Source organism: Pteropus alecto, unplaced genomic scaffold (genome assembly GCF_000325575.1).
Source record: "Pteropus alecto unplaced genomic scaffold, ASM32557v1 scaffold206, whole genome shotgun sequence".
NCBI lineage: Eukaryota > Metazoa > Chordata > Mammalia > Chiroptera > Pteropodidae > Pteropus > Pteropus alecto.
In genome coordinates, this window is record NW_006438906.1 from 371,886 (window position 1) to 397,116 (window position 25,231).

Below are 25,231 nucleotides of genomic sequence, written 5' to 3' on the forward strand. Positions count from 1 at the left end.
TATGACCACCTGAAAGAGTTTATCTCTGATCTCCCAGGGAATGTCGAGGGCCCCCTGCATCCGGCCTGTACAGAAGGATCACAGTCCAAGCTCCTTCTGTAGGGCTGAACATCCATGAGGGGAAGAGCAGCTAACTTAGATGAAGGGGAGTTAGGTCAAAGACTAGATTCTTTCTACAAAGGGAGGACAGCCAGAAGGCAGTGGCCATAGATGAGGAGGACTTGAGGATTCTTTCTAGACTGATTTCTAAAATTTTTGGCTTTGTTCTGGGCCTACTCAAGAAGAAAATACAGCTCTCTCTCCTGGATCCTTCAACTAGCCCTCAGGTGCATACACCTAAGAACAACCTCTAATATCCTGAAGCATCACTCCCCTTCCTGCAGGAGTGAGGTAGGGGGATTCTGGGAAGGTAGCCCCTGGTGCTTGGATTCCAAAGAATATTCTGCTCAAGGCTCCGAAGCACCATGTGAACCTGCTTCTGCTCATGACAGATATTATCTGCATAAAGGAATTAGCACAGCCCATTTGTAGAAGGTATCTTGTTCAGTTTCAAAGCCTTGTTCTCACCGGAGCCACACAAAACCAGTGGATTCTGCTCAAGGGACAGGCTGAATTCTATTCTGTGTGCTCCTGCCCAATCCAGACTACAGGGCTCAGTGATATCTAAAGGCTCAACTGACTACTTAGCTAACCAGGCAAAAGCTCCTGGTCATCTAAATTTGTCCTTCTAATGATTGGTACATATGGGTCCAATTGGAAAGGAGAGGAGTTGACATGGGATGTAGGGTGGAGGGATGACTACCAAGAATGGCTGACACTATTAGAAACGTCTGTCCTTATTTCTTGATAGAAAATCTCCTTATGCTGTAACCCCCACAGCCAGCTCCTAGCACCACAGACCTGCTTTAAGGGATTCATGACCCTTTCTGTGAGAAGCCAAATTCTTACCACCCCAAATTTTTCTTTAAAATTCCTTAACTGAAGGAGTCAACCTCTTGACTATGAGGATCCTAAGCTGGCTACTTAGTAACTCCCACTGGCCCTGACTTGTGGAACTGGTGCCATCTGGTTGGCACCGGAGCTTAGGCACTCAGCTCCCCTCCTCCATGGAACGAGACTCCGATTTGAGCTTCACAAACTCTCGAGCCACTTCGTCATTGCTCCTCTGAGACAGAATCCGGAGAATGGTCATGCCCGTCTCATCCATGTGGATCTTCCGGCCCAAGGGGCACCAGCAGGCACAGCTGCCCTTGGCTGCCACATCCCTCAGAGGCATCACAGCCAGCCCCAGAACGCGATCCTCCCGGGCAAAGCAGTAATCCTTCACACATATTTGCAACTCATAGGCTTCTGGCCCCTCTTCATTTCCCAGGAGGCTGTGGGGGTAGGTGGAAAGTAGGAGGCCAGAAATGAGGGGTTCTTTGACTGAATTCACCCCAGCGGCCATCCAGCCCATCCCTCCTCTCCCATCTCAAGTTTTACCCGAACAGATTAACCCCATCCGAGTTCTGCAGGTCCCTCACCCCATAACTTACAAGTGAAATGTCTCATTGTACTTGGGGGCCCAGTTGTTGCTTTTTGACTTGGTTGTAAATTTCCTCTTCTTATCACTTTGGTGTGGGCCAACCATGGTCACTTCCACGAAGGGTCGGAACATTCCCGCTGTCTGCCACTTGAGGTCATTGGCAGCCACCACTGCCCAAACAAGGGAAACTTGTGAGGGACCCCACCAAGGGTTTCCAGTTCTTGAGCCCCAGGTGGCATTCCCCATGGAGGAGGGCTAAGCTGGAGAGCTGAGATAAGCAGCCCCCGCTTTTGACTGATAAGGCCATCAGGCAAGAAAAGGTCTGAGATCTATAAGTCCATGCTACTCACCTTTCACTGTGACCTTGTGCTCCCCAGTTCCAGGATGTGTAAATAAGTCCACCTGAATAGAGACTTCTCCCACAGGATCATCCACACCAGACCCTGAGAAACAGATGGACAGATGATCCCTGATTGGAGAACTCTAAGATTTAGGCCTAATTGTTCCAGGAGTTAGGAGGCCACCACCCTACACCTTAAAGCAAGAAGCAGTCACCCACGATAGCCATGGGGAAGTAAGCAATAGGAGAAGCAAAAGAAATTCTTCCAAGAATTTAGCAGGAATCTCTCAGGTTCCCAAACCTCTTCTATCTCCTAAGCTTAAGAATTTTTCATTGAAAGATGTTGGAGAAGGACAGTGCTGCCACCCTGTGTCTTTGTCTGGGAACTATGCTCACCTCATAGTGTCTTAAGGGAAAAATGTGGGTCCCTTCTAGCCAAAAGCAGCACCTTTCCACCTATCCCTGAATTCCCAGAGGCCCCTGCTTGGGAGGATGCCCTGCTCAGAAAGACTGTCCTACTCAAACCCGGACCTCTCCACAAACAGCCCCCCAATCTGACCAATTTGCAGGCTCCCCTCGGCAGAGGCCTCACTCTATTTTGAGAAAACACCAGTACCCTGTACTCCACATAAACTTTGTTGTCCTAAGGTGGAAGGGAGGGGGAATTCTGAGAACTATTGTGAACCCCATCACAGACTGTATGAAAACAATGCCCATCTATGAGACTTAGAATAGAGCTTCTGAACTTTGACACCTGGATTCCCAACCCCAACTTAAGCAGCTCATTCTAGTTCACAAGTGACAGTGTAAGCCCATGTTAGATGCACATCTGTATGGTATATGACGTACCCTTTTCTGGCCGAATGTCTTCATTAGCAGTAAACCTAATACCTTTCCCATCATGCACTGAATGAGAACAGGAAAGTCAAGAGGTAGTAGCAGCAGGAGAACAGAGAAAGAAGAATCAGTTAGTGATCTAAGGAGTTAACAGCCATTCAGAGCAGCTTTACACATATTCTGAGGGAACACAGAAATGGGGAAGGGTCGAAAGAGAAGTCAAAAAGCTGAGGTCAGTGCCTGAATGCTCCAAATTAGACTTCGTGGGCTGAATGCTCCAAATCATAGACAGAAGTAGAATATACAGAGAAAAAATCTGAGACCAGCAGGACAGGAAAGAGAAAGGTTGTAGGCTTTAATTTCCTAGGCCTTTAAATGATAAACAATAGGTAGAAAATGTACACACATAAACTCTGATCCTCCTTGTCATCCCCATTTCTCTTACCTCATACCTGTTCATTCCAGCCTCTCCTTATCTGTATATTTAACTTAAAGTTCAATGTTTCTAAACAGCCTTTCTGGATTAACTCATTTTCTTCCTGATGTTACAGGCCTTAACATGTACTCAGCTCTGTAAAAATTCTGTCACCTTGAGAAAGGCTCTTAACTTCTTTTGCCCTCTCTTCTTCCCATCCTGGACTTGAAATAAGTGCAGATATGGAAAATGGAGCAGTACTTGCAGGCCCCATGTATCTTTTCACCTTCCATCAACTCGTTTAACTGCTTAGGTCCCTCTTCCCCTCCGGGTGAGGTCTATGCTCCAGATCCACAGCTCACTGAGGCCTTCCCATTCCCACCTCCACCAGCTTCAACCCCTACAGACAGCATGCCCAGGGTTCCCTGGAACAAGCAATAACAATAGTGCCTGGGAGGGCCCTGCTCCAGGGTCAGTCTAAGCCCTGTCTATGCAGATATATTTTGTTATGGATAGTGTTTTGTTATGGAAAGGCCTTACTGGAGGCAGGGAGGGGTTCTGAGGACTGAAAGTCACTGGGAAAAAACCAGCCAGCCACCTAGGTCTCCTGTGCAATAGCATCACCCATGAGGCTAGAACTCAGCTATGCATGTGGTCTGCACCCTCCCTTCAACCGTTCCCACAGTTTGCCTCTCTTAGTCTTCCTGTCCACACTGGAGAATCTGAAAAGTCTTTTGCTTTCTCTCCCCAGGACAACTTCCAACGAAGGCTCCCAAAGCTATGAGTCATGAGAATGTCTCAACCATTCGTTCTCAAGGCTTCCTCATGGATTTTTCCTACCAAACAGGGTTCATTCTTTGAGCTCAATAAACATGCACTGGCCAGGCAACGTCTGGGAAAAGAAATCTCAGGCACATTTACCAGGTCCCTGTGATCTTCCTGTCTGGTATGGGGCGGGGGAAAGTATTGGGGTCTCTTGATAAATCCTGGGGTCTAAGTTTGAAGGGCTCTCTAAAGAAGTCCCTGGATACCCCCTCAGGGCTAGAGAACACTGACTCCCTAGGGGCAAAGATGTATCAGGGAGGGGAGGTGGAGGTCCAAAGCCCTTGGGCCTTACCCTGGGCAGTCTGTGAGCGTACAAAGGTCTTGATGAGGGTGTCTGTGGTCTGCGTGTACAGAGACAGAGCATAGCGTAGGGATTGCAGATCTGGGCTCTTCTCCAGGAAGGTTTTCTTCAGCCCATTGCCTCCTGCATGAAAGTATTGCTGAAAGACAAAAGAGTACCTGCTACTGCCTCATCTCCTTAAACAAAGGCAGCTCCCCAATACTGTCCTCAAGAGAAATGACAACTGAGCAGAGGCTCAAGGAAGATGCCAAAAGAGGGTGATGAAGACAGTAAGTCATTCAATAAACAACAAGATCAGGAATACCACACTGAGCCAGTCACAGTCTCTCAGGTGAAGAGTATTATTTGGGTATCTGGCAGGAGCGGTAGGGGATGGCCACGTTCCTGGATGTGGTGTTTGAAGGATGGATCTATCTGGACAGGCAAAGATATGGGATAGAAGCATTTCAGGCAGAGAGTAGCCAGAAGTGCTCTTTTACCCCTCTGATCCCTTAGAGAACTTTATGACATACCTCTCCCGAGTGCCCTAGATCACACTTCCTATGTACCTGCCTCATACCACCTTACCAGAATATAAGCATCTTGAGGCTAGAATCATATTTAAGTCTCTCTATATCCTTCATAGTGCATGTAGTGCCTGATGCATGATGCCTGGTTGAATGAATAAATGGGTAGTAGACAAAAAAATCCTTTGAAAAACCCAAATGACTTTATCCGTAGGTGAAAGAGGGAAATTTAAGCCAGATCTGGGGTATTAGGATTGGAAGATTAATTTCCAGTAGAATATATTCAGAAATGGCAATGAGGAACTAAGAGAACTGAATGTTTTCAATTCAGAACCCAGAACTAAGTATTCTAGGTCCATGGTTAGGTCACCTGAGACCACACAGGAGGTACCCTTTTGGTTGCTTCCAAGCAGGAATATGGACATAGCAGATAAAGAAACAGACATAAAAATTACTCTCTTCTGGAGGTGGGGTGACAAGAGCCCTAGGGACATTTATTCTGGCAGAGTGGAATGCCAGGGCCAAGAGGGTGTAGTGGTAAGATGGTCTGAAGGTGGGGGAGGTCGCCACCTTAATGGTGTCCAGGGCGAGGTCAAGGACGGCACACTGCTTTGGAGTAAGGTTCCGTGTCTCCTCTCGCACCATGTGGTCCTGGAACCACAGAGAAAGCAACGGCATCAGGACAGCTCACAGCTGTCATGAAAGTCTTGTCCCTACCTGCCAACCCACAGCTATGGGTTCCATTCCCTTCTCTCCTCTTCAGTTTCCAATCCTCAAAGGCCCCTCCCAGGCGCCCCTTATCCCTGGTCTCAGAAGGACCCCATGCATCCAGAATACCTTGAGTTTGGAAAGATGGCTCAGTTCCTTGGCAGCAGTGAAGATCAGCTGGGTGCCCTGGGCAAAGAAGAAAATCAGTCGAAAGCAGAGGACTCCAAACTTGATCTGGAAGCATGGAACGAGGTCAGGGAGACAGCAGGAAAAAGTGGAAGGGACGTGTCCTTACCGTCTGGTCAGTGAGGGGGGGCAGAACAATCATCCTTTCCATTGTGTTCATTACCACTCGCCAGAGCTCCTTCAGTACACGCTTCAGGACCGTCTTCTCACACACAGTGGCGAAGAGTGTGAGGCTGCGGGCCCAGGCAACAAGTAAGGCTGGAGTGTTTGAGAGGCCCCCTCCCCAAGAGGCTCCTCTGTTTAATTGCCTCAGCCTTGCTTGTCTCCACAGGACAGTCTGGAATGCTGTACTCACTTGCCATCCAGGAAGTCCATGAGAGGTCGGAGTACACTATCTGCATCCTGAGCCACTGAGGCTCTGGCGTTGGGGGATGCATTCCCTGTGCCCCGCACCTGGCCCAGGATGTCGGCCATTTGTCGAACACACTCATCAATCCGCACCTGGAAACTATACATGTGCCCGTAGTGCAGCCCTCCCCTCCCCAAACATGCACTGTCCCTGGAGCAGCACCAGCTATTCAACCCCACTCCAGCTAGCTCATGGTGCAGCTCCAGCAGGGGCAGCCAGCAGGAAGAGAGAGAAGATCCAAACACCTGCAGACAGATGGGGCCTTGGGATTGGCTACAGACCACATCTGGCTCTGAGGGCTGGTGTGTTTCGGGGTCACTAACCTGTTTCCAAACACCATGCTGAGCTCATCCAGCACTGTATTCAGTTTCACCTGCAGCTCCTTTAGACTGTCTGCAGCTTCAGGGTCCAACTGTATCCACAGGAGGTAAGTGTTTCTCTTACCTTTTTCTCCCCTCCTGTGCACCCACTCCTCCCTCCTAGGGCTTTTACTCCAATGCCTACTCAAATGTCTCAGCCCACGCCAGCCCAGACCCCAAGCTAAACTCCTGGCCATGCCCAAGCAGGAGAGGATGGAGTTCTGTGGCCAGGCAGCTCAGGAACAAAGAGAAAAAGTGCAGGAACCCCAAACCCTAAGACTTACCTCCTTCCCTCCCATGGCTTCAAACATCTTCTCCAGCTGGACCCTCAGTTGCTGCATGTTGTTCATCAAGATGCAGGGCTTTGGAGAGAAATGGAGCTGCTGCATCTTGGCTCCTTTCAGCACAGGACCCATTAGCCGAGGGTGCCTCCCTCTCTCACACTACTCCAAAAGCCACAGGGAATATATAACACTATTACATGCATCTCTCCCTAATCACTGAGATCTGAAACCAAGTCAGATAATTCTCCATGAATGAAGGCTAGAAGCAAATGTTTTTGTTTTTAAGCTGGGTGGCAGGCCCCATGTGTTCATGGTATTTATCCTTTATAACTCTCTGAATATCTAAATTTTTTTTAATTAAAAAAAAAAAAAGACTAAGTAGAAGTCTAGCTTAGTAGAGGATAAAGTACCAAATGGAGGCTCAGAGGAATTCTTAATCAAGTTATTTTGTGGCACAATCTCAAGCGAAGCCCTGCTGGGAATCAGAAGTCAGGAGCATCATCCCAACTGCCAGCTCTGAGGATGGCTTCAAAAGCAAGGATCCAAGTGTTTTCCACTCCCTTCTCTCAAGTCCCAGGGTCTGACCCTCACCATTTTCTCCTTTGTGCAATAAGCAGGGAAGTTCTTTGATAAAATGTCTGCATACTGCATCAGCACCTTCCCGATGGTCTGAGAAAACAGAAGAGGAAAGGAGAGGGAACCCTTAGCTCTTCCCACAAAAATCTTGCCTGAGAGGTCATATCGCTCATCTTAGAATGGAAGTGAAGGAGAATCTCACAGTAAGCAACAAAGCTCCCTCTCAACCCTAGAACAGTACTGAAACAAACCCACCTGTCCACCCTAGATACAAAGGAGAATGGGGTAATGCCAGGTTTCACCTGAAGGCCACCACAGAGAGAGTTTGAGCTCAGGCCTGTGACTAGGCTATGAGTGTGGCGGTGGTTTATAAAGGGAAGGTATAGGGAGGGTCACGGTCACCTTCGCAAATCTCCTCATGTAGTGGGCAAGGATGTTGGGGTCTGGGCATTCCAGCTTCCGGATGATCTCAAAGCTCTGGTTGAGCTGTGTGAAGACGTCCACCACAGAGCAGGAAAAGAGTGCGTGCTCTGACGTCTGCTGGAACTAAAGAAGGTCATACGTAGAGTCATCATCTTCAGCCACTACCTTTTTCCAAGTTTGCAGAGTTCAAAGGGCTCTGCCTAGCAGGGGTGGCTCGGTGGCCCTCAACAGTGCTCCTTATGGACTCAACAGGGTAAGGACAGCCTACTTGGCTAAAGCCCAGGAACATTTGCTGACAGCTAATTGCTGGGACCTGGCCTCACCCCTGGGCAGCCCAAGCCCCCAACTTACCCCATCCTTCTTATCTCGTTCCAGGGCCCCACGCAGGAATTCCAGGGACACATCTTCATTCTCATCCAGCCATTGTAGGACAAATTGCTCAAACCACCTGCAGCCAGGCAGGAGAAGTAGGGATTGAAGCTAGTGGTTGGCATATGCCATATGCCTGGCAGCTTCCCCAGACTAGGGTCTTCTGGAAGGTAGGGCATGGCTTGACACTCTTCTCTTTCAACAGCAGTGCCCAAAATAGGCAGTCTCGAGACTGGTTTGCTAAACTGAATTGAGGATACTGGCCTTGCCCACCCCCTAAGTCAGAGGGGCCCTCTTCCCTTCCCTCTGTAGTGCCCACTTGATGACTCACGCTGGGTACTCAGGTACCTGCCCCTGCAGGGCAGGCAGATCCCGCACATATTCATTGTGGAGCCACTTCACCTTGAAGTGCAGGTTCATGTAGTCAGCACTCTTACATAGTCGGTCTTTCTCATGCTCTAGTAGGAGGGAAGGAGGCTGGATCAGGTTCTGGCAATAGTGGCCATGGTTCTTGAGTTTTCCCAAGGCAGCAGATCCAGTCAGGCAGCTCTATCAGATGTCTTATAAAAAGGGTAACAACTCCCAACCAACTCCTCACAGCCATCTCACCCTACCAGTGAGCATTCTGCTCTCCAAGAGCCTGGCCTAAATCTTCCTTTAGACACTAAGCCAGACTCCCAGATAAGGCCTACAGTCTTCCTGCTCTGCTTTTCGAAGTGTCAAGTGAGATACCGGCCTCTGGTGAAGAAAAGGAGAAAAGGATGTGGGAGCTAATGCTGATTGGTGGGTAGACTGCCCAGGACTAGAGATGGGTGATGGTTTTCCAGGGCTTTTCTAACTCTAGTAGCTTAAATGCAGGCTTAAATGCAGAGATGGCGAGTTGTACATGACATGAGTGATAGGGAAAACCAAAGTGGATCCAAGCTGACAGACACTGCAGTTGAGCAGCCATGGTATAAAAGAATCTTGAAGTAAAATGAAGGACCCCAGAGCGGAGCTGAGGCACTGAAAACTGAACTCTCAAAGAAGTATACAAATAAGAATAGTCAGTCTGGAAACCATGGAAACAGCCACACGGAAGGACCATCATGCTGCAGAAAATAGGATGCTCCTTATGGACTTGAAAGGTCATTCAGCTGAAATTCCATGGTCTCCTGGAAAATCTAGGACAAAGGTCACAGTTTGCCCAGAGAGCCTGGAGCACTGTCTACAACTACAGGTTTTCGTCTACCCCCTTTATAGAAGAAGCATTAATTCAAATAATAAAAGCTAATTGTTTATGTTTACAGATAACACAATGGTAAAAGCAAGCAAATGCGGGAGAGTACTGAGCATCAGAGAAAAGAAGGCCAGTGTCCTTGGGGGCGTAACTGCTAGTTGCTATGGGTGATGCTTCTCCAGGTCAAGGCAGAACATCCAGTGTAGGGCAGCTTGGCCCTTCTGGATTAGTGCAGCAGACACTCAAGGAGAAAATGGGAGCCTGGGATTCAGTGTCAAAGGGCTCTGGGTCCTAAGAATTTCATCTCCTGGCACTGTAGACAGCACCATCTCAACCTGAAGATGCATTTGCAGTCTCTTCTATGAAGCAGTGAGCAAGAGAAGAAAAGGTATAAAACTAGAGGTAAAGCGACAACAACCAAAAGTTCTTACCACCCAGAAAGAGGACTTTTCGTATACGAATGACAGTGGATGCTTGTGACAGAGCAGAGACACCAATGAGCAATAAAGAGAGTGAAAAAAAATCCAGGACATCAGAGAGACCCTCTCGGGGCTTGCTCCTTCACCTCCACCCCATACCCTGCTGTTCTTAATCAGTCTAAGAGTCTATAAACATAAAAAGATGCCACCAGGAGGGTCCGCTCTCCTTCCTGTTCAGCAACCCACTGGAAGTGGAGGCAGTGCTCTCCTCCATTATCCCAGAGATCCCTAACTGCTTTCTTCTAGAAACTCTCAAGTTACCGTATTTATATATAATTCTTACTTTCTCTGTCAATCCAATATTTCTGGTCCCAAACCCCAATTTCTACATTAACTTCTGTGGTACGAAAACTAATAGGATGATTGCTGAAACCATGGTCACACTTTATACTATTCTAACAAATCCATGGAATCATGCTCCAGCAAAGATGCTTGAGAGGCGGCAGTGGGGGTGTGGTTAACCTGTCAGAAGGGACAATCGTGCCCCTGACTTCCGAAGTCCTCCTCTGTTGTCTTTTATCCTTGAAGAATTCTTTCAACCTAATGATTTCAATTACCTATCTTGCTGATCATCCTCCCAAATCTCTTTGGTTCTGGTTATGTCTCTATAAGGCTCTGATGGAACATCTCACTTTGCCCAGGTTTAACTCAGGTCCTCATCTTTCACGATCTTAACCTCTCCAGCTGAAGCTGAACAGAGTATACATACTCATCTTACCCTCTTGCTCAATTCTGAGAATCATCCCCAATTCTTCTGTTTTCTTCTTTATTAACATCCAGTTATATCACCAATCCCTATTGATTTTGCCTCCAAAATGTCTCTGGAATCTATCCATTTCATTCTAGTCACACTATTAATCTAACAAGTCTAGTTACCACCATCTCTAACTTAGATTACTACAATAGTCTCTAAACTTGTCATTCCTCCTCTAATCCATTCTCTAAACTGTAGCGAGACTTCTACATTATAAATCGATCGTGTCAATCTCTTGTTTAACATATTTCGTTGGATTCCAACTGCCTCAGGATAGAGTCTAAAAGCCTAAACATGGCTTATAACCTTTATGATCTGGCTGTCCTACTTCTCTATCCTCATTTCTCACTTATCTTTCCCCCTACACTCAAAAGTGCTAGCCACTCTGAACTACTGATCCCAGTTCCGGAGAGCATGTCAGCTTACTGTAGATCCCAGGTCTCTGAACATACTTTACTCTCTGCCTAAAATGTTTTGTCTTCCTTTCCTGTCACTACCAGCCTCCTTCCTCCGATCTGGCTGTCCTACTTCTCTATTCTCATTTCTCACTTATCTTTTCCCCTACACTCAAAAGTGCTAGCCACTCTCAACTACTGATCCCAGTTCCGGAGAGCATGTCAGCTTACTGTAGATCCCAGGTCTCTGAACATACTTTACTCTCTGCCTAAAATGTTTTGTCTTCCTTTCCTGTCACTACCAGCCTCCTTCCTCACTGGCTAAGTCCTATCATCCTTCAGGTTTCGGTTTGGACAGGAAACTTTCCCAGGTCTGGGTTACAGAGCTCTCTCTCAGCACCCTATGCTTATTCCTTTTGTGGCACTGATAACTTTGAATTGTAACGGCCAATTCATGTCTGTTGTCTAGACTAGTCTGTGAGCTTGTCAAGGGCTAGGGCTATACCTTATTCAACTCATTGGGGCTCCAATAACTAGCACTGTGCCTGGCACAAAGAAAATACTCAAAAAACATTTAGCGAATGGGGTGGGGATTTGCTGCAAAGGAACATGAAGAAATTTTCTGCTCTATATTTTAATTGGGATATAGTTACACAAGTGTGTTTGTCAAAACTTATCAAATTGTACTCTTAAAGTGTTTTTACTTTATTGTATGTAAATTATACCTCAATAAAGTTGACTTTAAAAATATTGGGTGACTGACAGCATTTTCACAGTGAAGGTCAAAACTACTCTTTTGTCATCCAGGTATCCAGACCCTCCCTCTTCTGCCCTCTACATCTGACAATCACTAAGTCCTGGACAACTTCTTTCCACTGTCTATCAAAGCCCATTCTTTCCTCTTCATTTCTCTGTTCTAATCCCAGCCCCATCCCCTCGACCCTAAATTATTACAACATTATCTGCATTCCCTGCTTCTGGTCTCTTCCTGTTCCAGCTGCCCCATTTTCCAGAGGTAAAATCTTGCAAAAATACTACTTTGTTCACATTGCATCTCTGCTCATGAGCCTATAATGGCTTTTTATTGTCCTTAATAACTAAGATTTATTAAGTTCTGAGTAAATGCCAGGCAGTACACTAAGTATGTCACCTACATCTCAGTTACTTCAACAGCTCAATGAAACAGATGCTATCATCACTCCCATTTTACAGATGAGAAAATGAGAGCTCACAAAAATTAAATAGCTCAATCTAAGAAGACATTGCTGAGTAAGTGGTGAAATTGAGATCTGAAACTAGGTCAACATTAGTTTTTTCTTTTAAAGCAGTTTTCAACTCTTCTGTGTTTATTTTAAACATTAGCAGAACTCCCCTTTCAAAAGAAATCTCACCTAGAACCCCATATAAAAATGATAAAAGCAGAGCTGACTTAGCTGGTACCAGGTATAAGGCTTCCCGGTTTCCCCTCCACACTTAGCTCCTGAGATACCTCTGTTTGAAACCTCTGCCTCACCTCACATTCTCTCTTGTGGAATTGATTCTCTTTTCACAGGTATATATCTTTTTTTCCCCCAAAATGCACTGTCAAGAACTGGTACCATACTCCACATCAGACTATCCAAGTGCTACCTAGAGGAAAGGGACAAGTGACTTCCTCACTGGCCTGACAAGCTGAGCCCCAGGCTTGACCCATTGTGGACAGGAGGCAGCGACTGCTCTGGTGTAGAATTATGGAATGTGTGTGTATAGTCTGTGCTGTCTCGAACTTAACAAAGATCTTCAAGTTTCTTTCAACCTCAAAACTAAGTAATCCTACAGAGAACAGATTGGTAGTTGCCAGAGGCGAGGCATGAGGGTAGGCAAAATGGGTGAATGGAGTCAAAGGTACAAACTTCCAGTTATAAAACAATTAAGTCCTGGGGATGTCATGTGCATTATGGTGACTATAGTTAACAATACTTCACTGCATATTCAAAAGTTGCTAAGAGAGTAAATCTTAAAAGTTCTCATAATACTTCATTGCATATTCGAAAGCTGCTAAGAGAGTCAATCTTAAAAGTTCTAATCACAAGAAAAATTTTTTTAACTATGTATGGTGATGAATATTAACTAAACTTATTGTGGTGATCATTTCACATAATATATACAAATACCAAATCATTATGTTATACAGCTGAAACTAATGTCGTATGTTTATTATACCTCAATTAAAAAAACAAACAACTGATCGTAAAACTAAAAAAGTTTAAGTCTGAGGGTTATCCATTTCCCCTGCCACTCTACCCAAATAACAGATCCAGACTCTGCTTTGTCCTTGTCTCAGACTGCTCCCCCTCATTCTAGATCCACTTTCAGACAGAGAAGATAGACTAACATATATAAACAGACAGGAAAAGGCAGTGGCAGCTAAATAATTGAGCAAAGATGGGTACAAATGGAAAAGTCTGATAAAAGTAGAATATCTTTGTGGACCAAAGTGGAAAATGAATAGACGAATAAGCTGAATGAACAAGATGAATAATAATATTTCTGTGACCATGCTCTACAGAAGTGAGGGAAGAAGTCTCTCTCTTATTTTATCACACAAATCCAGAACAGCTTTCACGGAAAGCCAGGCCAGGCAGTCCTCAGAGCATGAGACAATGATCTTATTTATGTATTTAAGGGTCTATGATTCCTTAACACTGTATAGATAAGTTTCATGAGGCCATTCTCCAGGGAGTGGGCCACTTGCGAATACCCAGCATGGAAGGAGTTGATCTCTGGGAAAATCTTAAACAGGTACTTGCTCTAAAGCTGGAAGGAGAAACCTACACCCACACAGCCATTTCCCTTATTACTTTGGCTGAAGCTTTGTCCACCCAAGACCTCCTGAGGCCTATCAAACCCACTGTGCCTAGAATTCCTCCAGTTCCTTACTGTGCTATTCACCCTGACCCTGCAGTTGTCTGGGAGAGGAAAGAGACAATAAAGAAGGTGTTTGGACTAGGAGCCTGCAGCCCACCACCTTGGGTACATCCTTACCCTCCAGTGCATATTTCATGTCTTGGGCAAAGAGTTGCCACATCACTTCTGCACTGACTTTTCCCACATTCAACTCCTGAGGAAACCTGGATGATAAAAAAAAGCCACAGTTAGAAAACAAAGCAAGAGTCATTTGACTGATTCCAAAGCTAATGTACCTAGTTCTTGGAGGTCAGACTGAAAAGAGAAGCCAAGGAAATGGGTAGGCACACTCTGGAGAAAAAGGTCTCAGGGGCCAGTGGTAGGACAAGTGGGGGCAGAGAATCTCTTCAGGCAAGATGGGCCCGGGGAGAGAATGCCCAAAAGGCAGGGAAGTAAGGCCCAAAGGGGAAGGGTTGAAGCTAGAAGACAGGCCCAAGCTAAATAAGATGGAGGAGAAAGGGTAAGGACATGGGCCATAAGGTGGCTCATTTTATTCACAGTGGACAGACACATACATGCATGGTCTCTGGATCCCCCGGGACTCCCATGGCAGCCATTCCCAGAGGCCTCTCACTCCAGGGAGGCTGTCTCAGTCTGAGCAGAGCCCCCCATTATGTTTCCACACTTGTCTCCAGAAATAGTTACCCAGACAGATACAAGGGACAGAGGGACAAACGGATGGACAGGAGGAAGAGGTGGCACTGCAAACACACAGAGATAGGAAAGAAAGAGGCTGTTAGACAGATGGAAAAACCAATCACCAACCAGACAAGGCCAAGTGCAGTGATACTCACTGGTTCAGAACAAGTGTGTAGGAATTCTTATCTTCCTCTATGATCGACACAATGAGTGTGATGAGTTTGGGCCAGAAATCCAGGTTCCGAATGCTGGGTCCTTGTTCCTCTGGAGGCAGCTCCTGCTTCTTGTTCCAGAGGAGACAGTGATAGACAGTAAGAGTCAGAGTAGAATGTGGAGAGTATCTCCAATAGTCTTCTTTTCTCCCTCCCTATGCCCCTTCCTCTAGAATCAGATATCCTTCCACTCCTAGAGTCTGTCTTCCACAAGACTGCCCCTGTTGTGTCAGAAAGGTGATTGTTGGGAGGTCCTTAAACACAAGGCATTTGTCCCTGAGAACTTCTCTCCCCAGCTCCAGGGCACTGATCTGATAAGCTTGGTCAGTCACAGAGACATAAAGATGCCCATTCTCCTTCCTCAGGAGCTATGAGTATTGTAACTCCTTGGCCAAAGTACGTATCCCTCAAGTCTCACTAAATAAGTCTAGTTCCACTGGCAGCCATCCTCGGAATCCACACCCCCACACACATATACACACACACATACGTACCTACATACATACACATATCAGCTCTGAGAAGCTACTCCAAGTTCTGCAGGAGCTACTGAACAGACCTAGCATGCAGGCTGACCTAACTTTCAGTGGGTTAGGACTTCCCTTAACCCCTAGAATAAAGGAGAGCTGCATCTAGTAAGCTATTTGCCAGCTGGATAAGAAAAGGCCTCGGGGAGCCAAGAATACCCAGTGGGGAAAGGACAGTCTCCTTAATAAATGATGTTGGGAAAATTGGATATTCATCACATGCAAAAGAATAAAATTAGGTTCCTATCTTACACCACTCACAAAAATTAACTCCAATGGATTAAAGTCTTAAACGTTAAGACCTGATTCTGTAAAACTCCTAAAAGAAAACATATGAAAAAGCTCCTTGACATTGGTCTTGGCAATGATTTTTTTTTTTTTTGGATATGACACCAAAAGCACAAATAAAAAAAGCAAAAGTCAATAAGTGGGACTACACCAAACTAAAAAGTTTTGGTACAGCAAAAAAAAAGAAAAAAAAATCAAAAAATTGAGACAACCTATGGAATAGGAGAAAATATGTGCAAATCATTTATCTGATTAAGGGGTTAATATAAAAAAAAATATAAGGAACCAATACAACTCAATAGCAAAAAAAAAAAAATCTGATTGAAAAATGGGCAGAGGACTTGAATAGACATTTCTCCAAAGAAGATATACAGATATATGACGACCACATGAAGAGGTGCTCAACATCATTAATCATCAAACCACAATGCAAATCAAACCACAATGAGATGTCACCTCACACCTGCTAGAATGAATACTATCAAAAAGAGATCACAAATGCTGGCCAGGATGTGGACAAAAAGAAACCCTGATGCATTGTTAGTGGAAACGTACACTGGTGCAGCCACTATGGAAAGAAGCCTAGAGGTGCCTCAAAAAATTAAAAATAGAACTACCATATGATCCAGCAACCCCACTTTTAGGTGTATATTCAAAAGAAAAGAAATCACTATCTTGAAGAGATATCTGCACCCTCATGTTTACTGCAGCATTATGCACAACCTAAGTGTCCATCACCAGATGAAAGAATAAAGGAAATGTGGTATACGAACCTAATAAAAAAGAAGGAAATTCTGTCATTCACAAAAACATGCATGGACCTTGAGGGCATTATGTTAAGTTAAAAAAGAAAGAGAAAGAGAAATACTGTATGATCTCATTTATATGTGGAATCTAAAAACATCAAACTCATAGAAACAGAGAGTAGAATGGTGGTTGCTAGGAGCTAAGGAGTGGGGGAAATGGGGAAATACTGATCAAAGGGTACAAGCTTTCAGTTATAAGATGAATAGTTATGGGGGATCTAAGGTATAGAATAGTAACTATAGTTAACAATACTGTATTGCATATTTGAAAGATGCTATGAAAGTAGAGGTTTAATGTTCTCACCATAACAAGAACAAAATGGTAATTATGTGAAGGTTGTATTAACTAACCTTATTGTGCTAAAATTTCACAATATATATGTGTATCAAACCATCATATTCTACACCTTAACTTACACAAGGTTATATGTCACTTGTATGTCAATAAAGTTGGGGGAGAAAAAAAAGAAAAGGCCTTGGTTGCAAGGAGTTAGAGGAATACAATGGTACATTTGGAAAAGAAGAAGCGACTCTATATTCACACCCAAAACAGGACAAATAGGGTTCACCACAGAGAGGCTGGAAGGGATATTTATCTCCTACTGGGACAAAAACACCCAGAAAGATGGGGGCTTTTATGTGGATGCCATATGTCATCACAAGGTCTCCACAGTCCTTAATAAGACTGTTTTACCAAGAAGTCACTAGAAACCAGGACGGAATCCACAGAATGGGATTGTACCTCCTTAATATCACTGAAATACATCTCTTTCTTCAACATTTTCTGCCACTACCCTAGCTCAGTCTCTTATCATTCAAGGATCTCCTAACTGTTCTTTGATCTTCAAAGATCCCTCTTCAACACAGTGGTCGGTGATCTTTCTCCAAGGAAAAACTCAGTGTTACTGCTCTGCCCTTCAATGGCCCTCAGTAAAGTTCCAACTCCATAGCTTGACACGAAAATCCCTCAGACAATGACCCCTCTCTCAACCTCATATTTCACCTTTTCTCTTTTGTTGCAGCCATCACCACACCACTACCACTCCTTACTTAGTGCTTAGTATGTGCCAGGCAGTCTGCTAAGAACTTTATATGCACTATCTCATTTAATCCTCAAAACAACTCCATTGGATAGAAATTATCACCACCCTCATTTTACAGGTGAGGAGACTGAAGAACAGTGAGGTTATATAACTTGCCCAAGGTCATGTAGTTATAAACAGCAGAACCAAGACTTACTTGACCCCAGAGAGCTGAATTCCAAAGCCTGACACTGTAACTACTCTAATTAAATTGCTTATGCTTCTCAAAATTAATATGTTCATTCACAATTCTGTGCCTCTAGACATTCTATTTCCTCTATATGGTATCCCCCTCCTCCTCAGCCCTTCAGTAGCTAATTCCTACTCATTCCTCAAAATTCAAGTTGAGCTTTTCCTTTCCTGAGAAGTTTTCCCTGATACCTCTGGTCTGGTTAGATGCCTCTCTTCTGAGCTCCCATAGAACCCTCTGTGAACCACTGGTATAGATGTAAGAGACAACTATGAGTACAATAAAATACAGGAATAATAAAATAAAATAAAATGCAGTAATTGTCCCCCACCTCCACCAAACAATGAGCTCCCTAAAGGCAGAGATGTTATCTTAATTAACTACATCCCTAGTGCTCAGTTTGTTAAAGGAATGTATGAATGAATGAACCAATCAATGACTAAAGGTCGGTAGAGGGAAATCAAAAAAGATACCAAGGGTTTACTTCAGTGTAAATAATGAATAATGAGAAAATGAGAGTGAAAGTAAAAAACAGCAATTCAAAAGCTATAGTCCCTGAATAGTTTATAAACCCATTTTCAAAGTCTGGGTTCATCTCATGGTAGAAAATAGAGACCAAATAGAGACAAAAGATCAAAGCTGAGAACAGTGTCTTCCCCAACCAGAGAAAATCCACAGATGAATATCAGAGGAGCCCAGAGCATGGCAAGCTAAACAAAGGCCCCAGGAAAACCTCTCAGGGACTGTCAGAACCAACAGAAGGTTTTACAAACCTTAAAAGGAGGAAGCCTTAAAGAGAGGGCTGGCACAAAAAGTACATTTGGGAATGTGAGGAAGCAGTGTGAACAAAATTTTAGTCTTACTAAGGTGCTCCTAGAAAGCATTGCAAATAGGGTATATTCATGTTCTCTTGAGTTGCTGTCCAAGTCCTAATGCCTTTCAAGGTCTATCGCAAATGCCCCTTGTTTTATGTAGCTTTTCCCAATATCTAATCAAGAGTGATTTCTTCCTGCTTGGAATCCCTTCAGTTTTATCCCTCTTTCGAGGCCCTAATAGACTGCTTTAATTGGAGTTATACATATACTCACGGGACTGTAAACTAACTGAAGGAGCACTATGATTCCTCAGACCCAGCCCAGAACATTCAATACGTATTTTTTGGACTAAAGGGAATCTATTCAGCAAACATGTGGTTTGCTAAGAGAGGAACTGTGAGTAATTACACCCAGAAGGAAGTCCTGGCTTTGAAATGGGGAGGTGGGGAAGATACCATTAAAAAGATCTAGAAAAATGTATTAAGTCACTATGCACTAAGTTAGGATGCCAGCATAAAACAGGTGAAGAAGCCCAACTGCACAGAAGGGCAGAGTCAGCCTTAATAGTCAGCTGATGAACGTATCTCAGAAGACCATGCAGGGCAGAGAGAAGTGGTCAGAGGGGAAAGTTAAACTTCTATGAGCCAGTATCTCACATAGACAGCTATAGATCTCAGAGGAAGGTAGCCTGGAACATAGAGGAATCCACATGTTCAGAAGAAAATTAATCTTGGGGGATAAAAAAGACTGTTGATGGACTGAGAATTCACCTACTCATCCCCTAAAACTGCTCAAATTTTGGTCACTTTCTTTAGCAACAAACTAAAATTTACTGTTGTAACTTCTGTTCAACTCAGTTATGTCACATCTGGTCCAATGGTTCCTGTCCATCCACAAATGTCTCAACATGGTTAGATGGTCCACACTCTACAAAACTCATTCACCCTCAAGAACATCAAGGATTTTGTCCTGAGTTCCCTTCTACCATGACCACAGTAAGGGAAAGCTGAGACTCCAAGAGCCATGGACAGCTAGTCCCACCTGATTCCAAACCTCTTACCAGCTGATACTGGTGACTGTACAAGTCATGGCAGTTGTTGAAGATATACTCATATGTGGAGTTCAAACAGGCTTTCACACAGTCCTTTACCACCTGGCTAGCTCTTGGAGGGCTCTGCAGTTCTTGCACCTGCCAATTAATAAAAGAAATATAGGCCCAGGATCCTGTTCACCTGGGTGGGATCTCCTCCTAGAACTTGCCCCAACAACTTCATCCCTCTATGGGTTTCTGGACCTTGCCCTGGGTTGAAACTGCCAAGACAGCTGATGGCAAGAACTGCCAGGCCCACCCTTGTTGACCCATGGTCCTCTCCGAAGTAATCCAAAGAAGAGTTGTATGGAAAAAATGCGGGCTTCGAGGTGATGATTCCTATAGCCTCAGACTGCCCAATGTTTCTTATTCTCCATATCCCCATGGCCAAGTCCCCAACCATGTTCATCTCTTACCTTCATTCTGAAGAAAGTAATGCTGGTCAGCAAATCCACTGTGGACTTTAAGTCCTGAAGCCGCTCAGGGCTCCCAGCAGGGAAATTATTCTGTTATGAAAATCAAACAAATGTAAGAAAAGAATAGAGGAATATGAAAGCCTTTCCTGACAGAAGCAATGAAATCAAAAGCTTCCCTGACTGCTACCCAGAGGGACTTGCCCTAGTTGAGACAGATAAAAAAGCTATAATACTACAGGTCTCCCTCTCTTTTCCACTGACACAGACAGGCCCTTGCGAAAAGCAAGGATTAATAATCCCCAGCCCAGAAAGTAACACTTCCTACCCCCAACCTTACTTCCCATGCAATGTGTGAGCATTTACACAACTGAACACACACACACACACACACACACACACCAGCCCAGAAAGTAACACTTCCTACCCCCAACCTTACTTCCCATGCAATGTGTGAGCATTTACACAACTGAACACACACACACACACACACACACACACACTCACTTTTCTTGGGTGAAGATTCTTACACCCAAACAGTGAGTTCTTCAAAAGTTACAATCTAACTGTATATCCTGTAATATAAGTAAAGCCACACGACAGACCAGACTGAGATCCAAGATGTGTACTTTCCGTACGGTGGACCCTCAGCTACTCCTCTGTCCTGGAGCCAGCAGATGGCAGAGCTCTGGGCAGAACTGCTTTCAGAGTAAGATCCTTAGGACCTTTCCACCATGCATCACTTCATTCCTTTCAGAACGAGTTTTAGGAAGAAGCTGCCAAGAACAGCTGAAGGGAGATGTTGAGCCACTCTCCATTTTAAAGATCACTTTTCTAAACCTTCGAATGGCTACTTATATGCCAAATGTAAGATATACAGTCAACTCTCCATTATTCATGCAAATGGAGGGCACTAGAAGTGCAGATAATTAAAACTTCACTTCTTTTTTACTGAGGTTATTTTTATACTTACTTTTTAATGTGGGTATATTGCCTGTCCTGGAAATTCACAACACTTTAAAGCAAGTAATGAAGCCATTCTGAGGAGATCTAACTTAGGAAGAATTGAAAAACTGCCCATTTCCCTGTCCTTCACCATCCCAGGTATCCACCCTCCTACTACATGTATTCTCCCCTTTCATTCTAGGAATAGATGTGACCTCTGCTACAAATTACTTGACAAAGCCAAGCTACTCTCTCTCCCCTTAGCTGATTTTCACACCAACCCTAGAAAGTGAGGAGAGTATGATGTAAGAAGGAAAAGTAACTATCTAATTTTTAAAGGGCATTTCTGGAAGAGATTATTCTCAGGAGACTCCCTATTGAGAATGTCATCAGAGAATTTGGTAGAGTGATGTGAGTGGGGTTGAAAATCCAACTGTCTATAAAAAGTAGCCACATCTGCTGCTATTTATGCACTGCGTGGTCCTTAGAGTTTGCAGAACCACAGGTGTTCGTGGCATTGACCATACACATGGGTATGATGACACAGACCAATTTTCCTTGCCTTCAATATTTATAGCCAAGATTGGCCTACAGTCTCTTTAGATTAAGCTGATATTATCTGTTATCCCACCCCACAGCCATGTCTTCACTCACCCTGTATGTAGAGAGGTCAATTCTCAGTGAGTTGTGCAGCTGGTCCAGTAATTTCACAAATCTCTCTTTCTGAGGATAGGAAACAAATAACAGGGAAGAGAGAAATAATATGTTTCTGAGCCCCCTAGACTATAATAGAAACAGAAAACCATCTCTGGATAATGAGGAGACAATGGGTTGGCGACACAGCCTATCCTATCCCTTCCTATGAGGAGAATAACAACATGTTAGGAAGAAATAAAATTGGTGGTCCCTATTCCATCTCTTAGCAGCTTTGTCTCAAACTGGGGAACTTTCTCACACTGACAAGGGGAATGGAAGTCCCTGGGAGGAAAATCAGCTCTTTCTATACAAGAGTCAACCCAATATAGCCAGTGAGTGCATCTCCATCCCTTTGAAACTTTAACTCATCTTAGTCAAATACAAGGAAATTCCAAACACATTCTCCAACCTGTTCCTGAGTCTGACTTATCTTGGGGTAGCTCATAGCAGTTAAGCATCCACAGCCTAGCAGTAATGATGTGAGGGAGAAACAGCAATGCATTTGGAAGGTGATCAAGCAATCCTGAGAGAGTTTCTCCTTAAACCATGTTCCACATCATTTCCCTGAGTTTATACTATTTAAAATGGTAAATGAATAACATACACTACTATTTTAATAGTTGATTTTTATAGAAAAGGTATAATTAAAAGTGGAATCATATGCCTATAGTCTGTATGGCATAGCATTCTTAGAACTCCTATATTTATTAGATTAAATATCATTAGCTACTGATTTAGTCAATATATAATGGGATGAGACAGAATACAACAGGTATTTAACTGGCTCAATCACCTTGTATGCCAATTACAAGGATCTTCATAATTTACTCATTCAAATATACATTCAATGAATGCATATGTGCAAGGCCCTGTGCTAATTCATCTACAGAAACACTATTAATAAGAAAAAATGGTTAGTACCATAACCAAGGCTCAGAGACCCAGTGGATTTGAAGGTACCAGTAATTCTGTCCCTCAAGAAGTGATCTGTGGTGGGTCAATGATATTTCATCTAGTTTATACTGAAGTTATGCCAGGTGACATTATGAGTAAAGACTTAACTTCTCAAGTACCTTAAAACCAGGAAAGGGCATGCCCTGGATAGGAAAATGGATCCGGACACTAAAAAAGGGATAGGCTCAGGTATACACTAGTATCCTCTTTTAGACAGCAGTCTCATATGAACTTAAGTGGTATGAATCTGTCAGAGAGAGACTGAATAATATTTTAAAAGGTCCATTTGTGGACATGCAGGACTGAGGAACATGGTGACTCAACCAAGTTCTTGGCCTGGAGAGGTTCTACCTGAGCGCAGGTGGCACCCCTAAACCATAATGGCGCTATTCTTCTCTTTTATCTATGTCTGAGGAGAGTCTATTGGAAATCTACATAACCATAATAAAATAAGGATAGTCTATTGTATAGTCTACAGACCCACAAGGAAATAAGTTCATCTAAGTGGCATCTATTTAAATTTTAGACTTATCAACCAATTCTACAGTATCAATCATAAAAAATCAAATTTTATTAACTGATAACAAATGGATAGATATGTTTTTATGTCACACTTACCCCAAAGTTGGAGGCTGCAAAGCGATCAGATGCAGAGACATTGGTGGAGGCAGTTGTATGGGCATAGTAGGCATTGATGTTAGCCAGTAAGGTGCTCATCACTGCTGGCACACCAGGACACATGTACTTGGATGACAAACATGCAAAGTGCCTGAAAAAAACAGCACCTTCAGCTTCAACGACTCTTCAGGGCTTGTAGCAAAAGCCAAGTAAATGAAAAGATTTCACTGACGTGTATGAAGCTTCCAATCGCCTTGGCATACAAGGACCTTCATAATTTACTCACTCATATATACATTTAGTGAATGCCAACCATATGCAAGGCCCTGTGCCAAGTGCTAGAATCAAAAGATGTGACAGCGTAGCAGAGAAAGCAAATGTTAGAAAGTAAGTCTATAACCCAAGGTGTGCTATGCAAAAACACTATGGAAACATAGAGGAAGATCACCTAAATCAGGATGGTTGGGGGCTAGAAGGGATTAGAAAAAAGCTTCCCAAAGAAGAGATGGTTAAAACAAGTCTTAAAGGATTAGTAAGAATTAATCAAATGGAGAAGTGTGCAGATAAAGAGAAATTGCATTGCAAAGACAAATATATTCATGACTGATTTATTTGGGAAACCTCAGTTTAGCTACTGTTCATGTGTTTGACAGAATACTAAGAAATGACAGAGAAGATGTAGGCAGAGAATAGATAATAAAAGAGATCATCCTGAATAGTATAGTAAATTTTTAAACAAAGGCATACTGTGATCAAATTAGTCTTTCAGAAAGGTCCCTTTGATGATAAATTGGAAGACTTAGAGATAAGACTAAGATAGAAAGATCAGTTGAAGAGTAATTGCAATAATTCAGAAAAGAAGCAATAAAACATTAAATGGAACGGGAAAATGGTTAAGAGCAGATGCTAGAGTCAGACTCTGGGTTTCAATCTCACCTACATTATTCACTCAATGACCTTGGATAAATTACTTAAACTTCTCTATGCCTTGGTTTTCTTATCTGTAAAATGGGAAAAATAATAATCCTCGCCTGACAGGGTTAACATTAGCATTAAATAAGTTAACATTCATAAAGTGCTTACGCCAGTGCCTGGCACATAAGAAAATGCTACGTAGAAGTTGTCGTCATCATCATCATTATTATTGTTGATCTACAGCAATGGTGACAGATTAAAAACAATTTTAGGAGATAGAAGCTACAGGTTTTACAGATTGGATATTGGGAGTTAAAGGGACAGCAGAAATTAAGAAAGAAAAGTTTAGGTTGACTCCTAAATTTTTTTGAACTACTGCATAGAAAATCATTCCATTTACTAAAATAGAGAATAGAAAAAGATAAGCATATTTGGTGGAGATGATGTTGATTTGGAATTTAGCCATGCTGAGAGTTTACAATGCCTGCCTGTCAGAATACCCAGAAAGCAGCTGAAAATGGATCTGAAATTCAGGAAAAGTCCTGATGTGGAAAAAGCAATCTGGGAGCTCTAAGCCCAGAAGTAGTGGTTGAGGTCACAGGTTTGGATAAGCTCATCTAGGGAGAGTGAACAGAATAAGAATGGCAGAGGGACCATTCATAAACTTCATTCCTTACCATATTTCTTCTCTCTATACTGAACTTCTTGTAATTCCTTGAATATTCTATGCTCTCTTGCATTTTAGCACCCCAGCACATGCCCTCCCAAAAATTCCCTTCCTCCTTTTCTATATTTTAAGATTCAGTTCAAGCAACTCTTTAAGGCTTCCCTCACAGGCCTCCCCTAAAATTTAGATCCTCTATAATATCCCGTGATTAACTTTTACCATAGCTCTTATCATATTTTACTGTAATTATTTCTTTGCTGGTCTGTCTTTCCTGCCAGATTGAGTTCCCTGAGCACAAAAGGCCCCATCTTTGTGTTCTCAGCATCTAACGCAATCTGTGACACATAGAAGGAACTCAATAAAAGTTTGTAGAATAAATGAAGCACAGCCAAAGCAATAGCTACCCTCTGCTTACCTAAGGCTGCTTCCTAAGTATAGTTCTAGTGGAAGCCTCACCAATAGACAAACTACACCTCTTCTCATAGTAGGCAGGAATTTCTTATGAGTCTTGGTCAACT

At 43.5% G+C, this 25,231-nt stretch overlaps 1 protein-coding gene across 4 annotated transcripts in view; it reads right to left on the bottom strand.

Annotated features, from left to right (window-relative positions):
• Positions 1-1,090: 1,090 nt before the first annotated feature.
• UNC13B (unc-13 homolog B) overlaps positions 1,091-25,231 on the bottom strand; it is a 193,813-nt gene continuing 169,672 nt past the window's right edge. The window contains exons 20-39 of one of the 4 annotated variants that reach the window (XM_025049704.1): positions 23,132-23,282; positions 21,518-21,586; positions 19,922-20,011; positions 19,476-19,604; positions 14,651-14,775; positions 13,935-14,020; positions 8,395-8,521; positions 8,046-8,142; positions 7,674-7,817; positions 7,287-7,364; positions 6,696-6,773; positions 6,376-6,464; positions 5,999-6,151; positions 5,753-5,876; positions 5,587-5,643; positions 5,320-5,400; positions 4,235-4,382; positions 1,876-1,968; positions 1,536-1,695; positions 1,091-1,376 (exon numbers count right to left, since the gene is read on the bottom strand). In XM_025049704.1, the coding sequence (XP_024905472.1) occupies positions 1,091-1,376; positions 1,536-1,695; positions 1,876-1,968; positions 4,235-4,382; positions 5,320-5,400; positions 5,587-5,643; positions 5,753-5,876; positions 5,999-6,151; positions 6,376-6,464; positions 6,696-6,773; positions 7,287-7,364; positions 7,674-7,817; positions 8,046-8,142; positions 8,395-8,521; positions 13,935-14,020; positions 14,651-14,775; positions 19,476-19,604; positions 19,922-20,011; positions 21,518-21,586; positions 23,132-23,282 (2,365 nt within the window). Of the gene's footprint in view, positions 1,377-1,535; positions 1,696-1,875; positions 1,969-4,234; positions 4,383-4,547; positions 4,658-5,319; positions 5,401-5,586; positions 5,644-5,752; positions 5,877-5,998; positions 6,152-6,375; positions 6,465-6,695; positions 6,774-7,286; positions 7,365-7,673; positions 7,818-8,045; positions 8,143-8,394; positions 8,522-13,934; positions 14,021-14,650; positions 14,779-19,475; positions 19,605-19,921; positions 20,012-21,517; positions 21,587-23,131; positions 23,283-25,231 lie in introns of those variants that run through there. The other 3 variants (XM_025049703.1, XM_025049706.1, XM_025049705.1) reach the window with 3 other exon arrangements.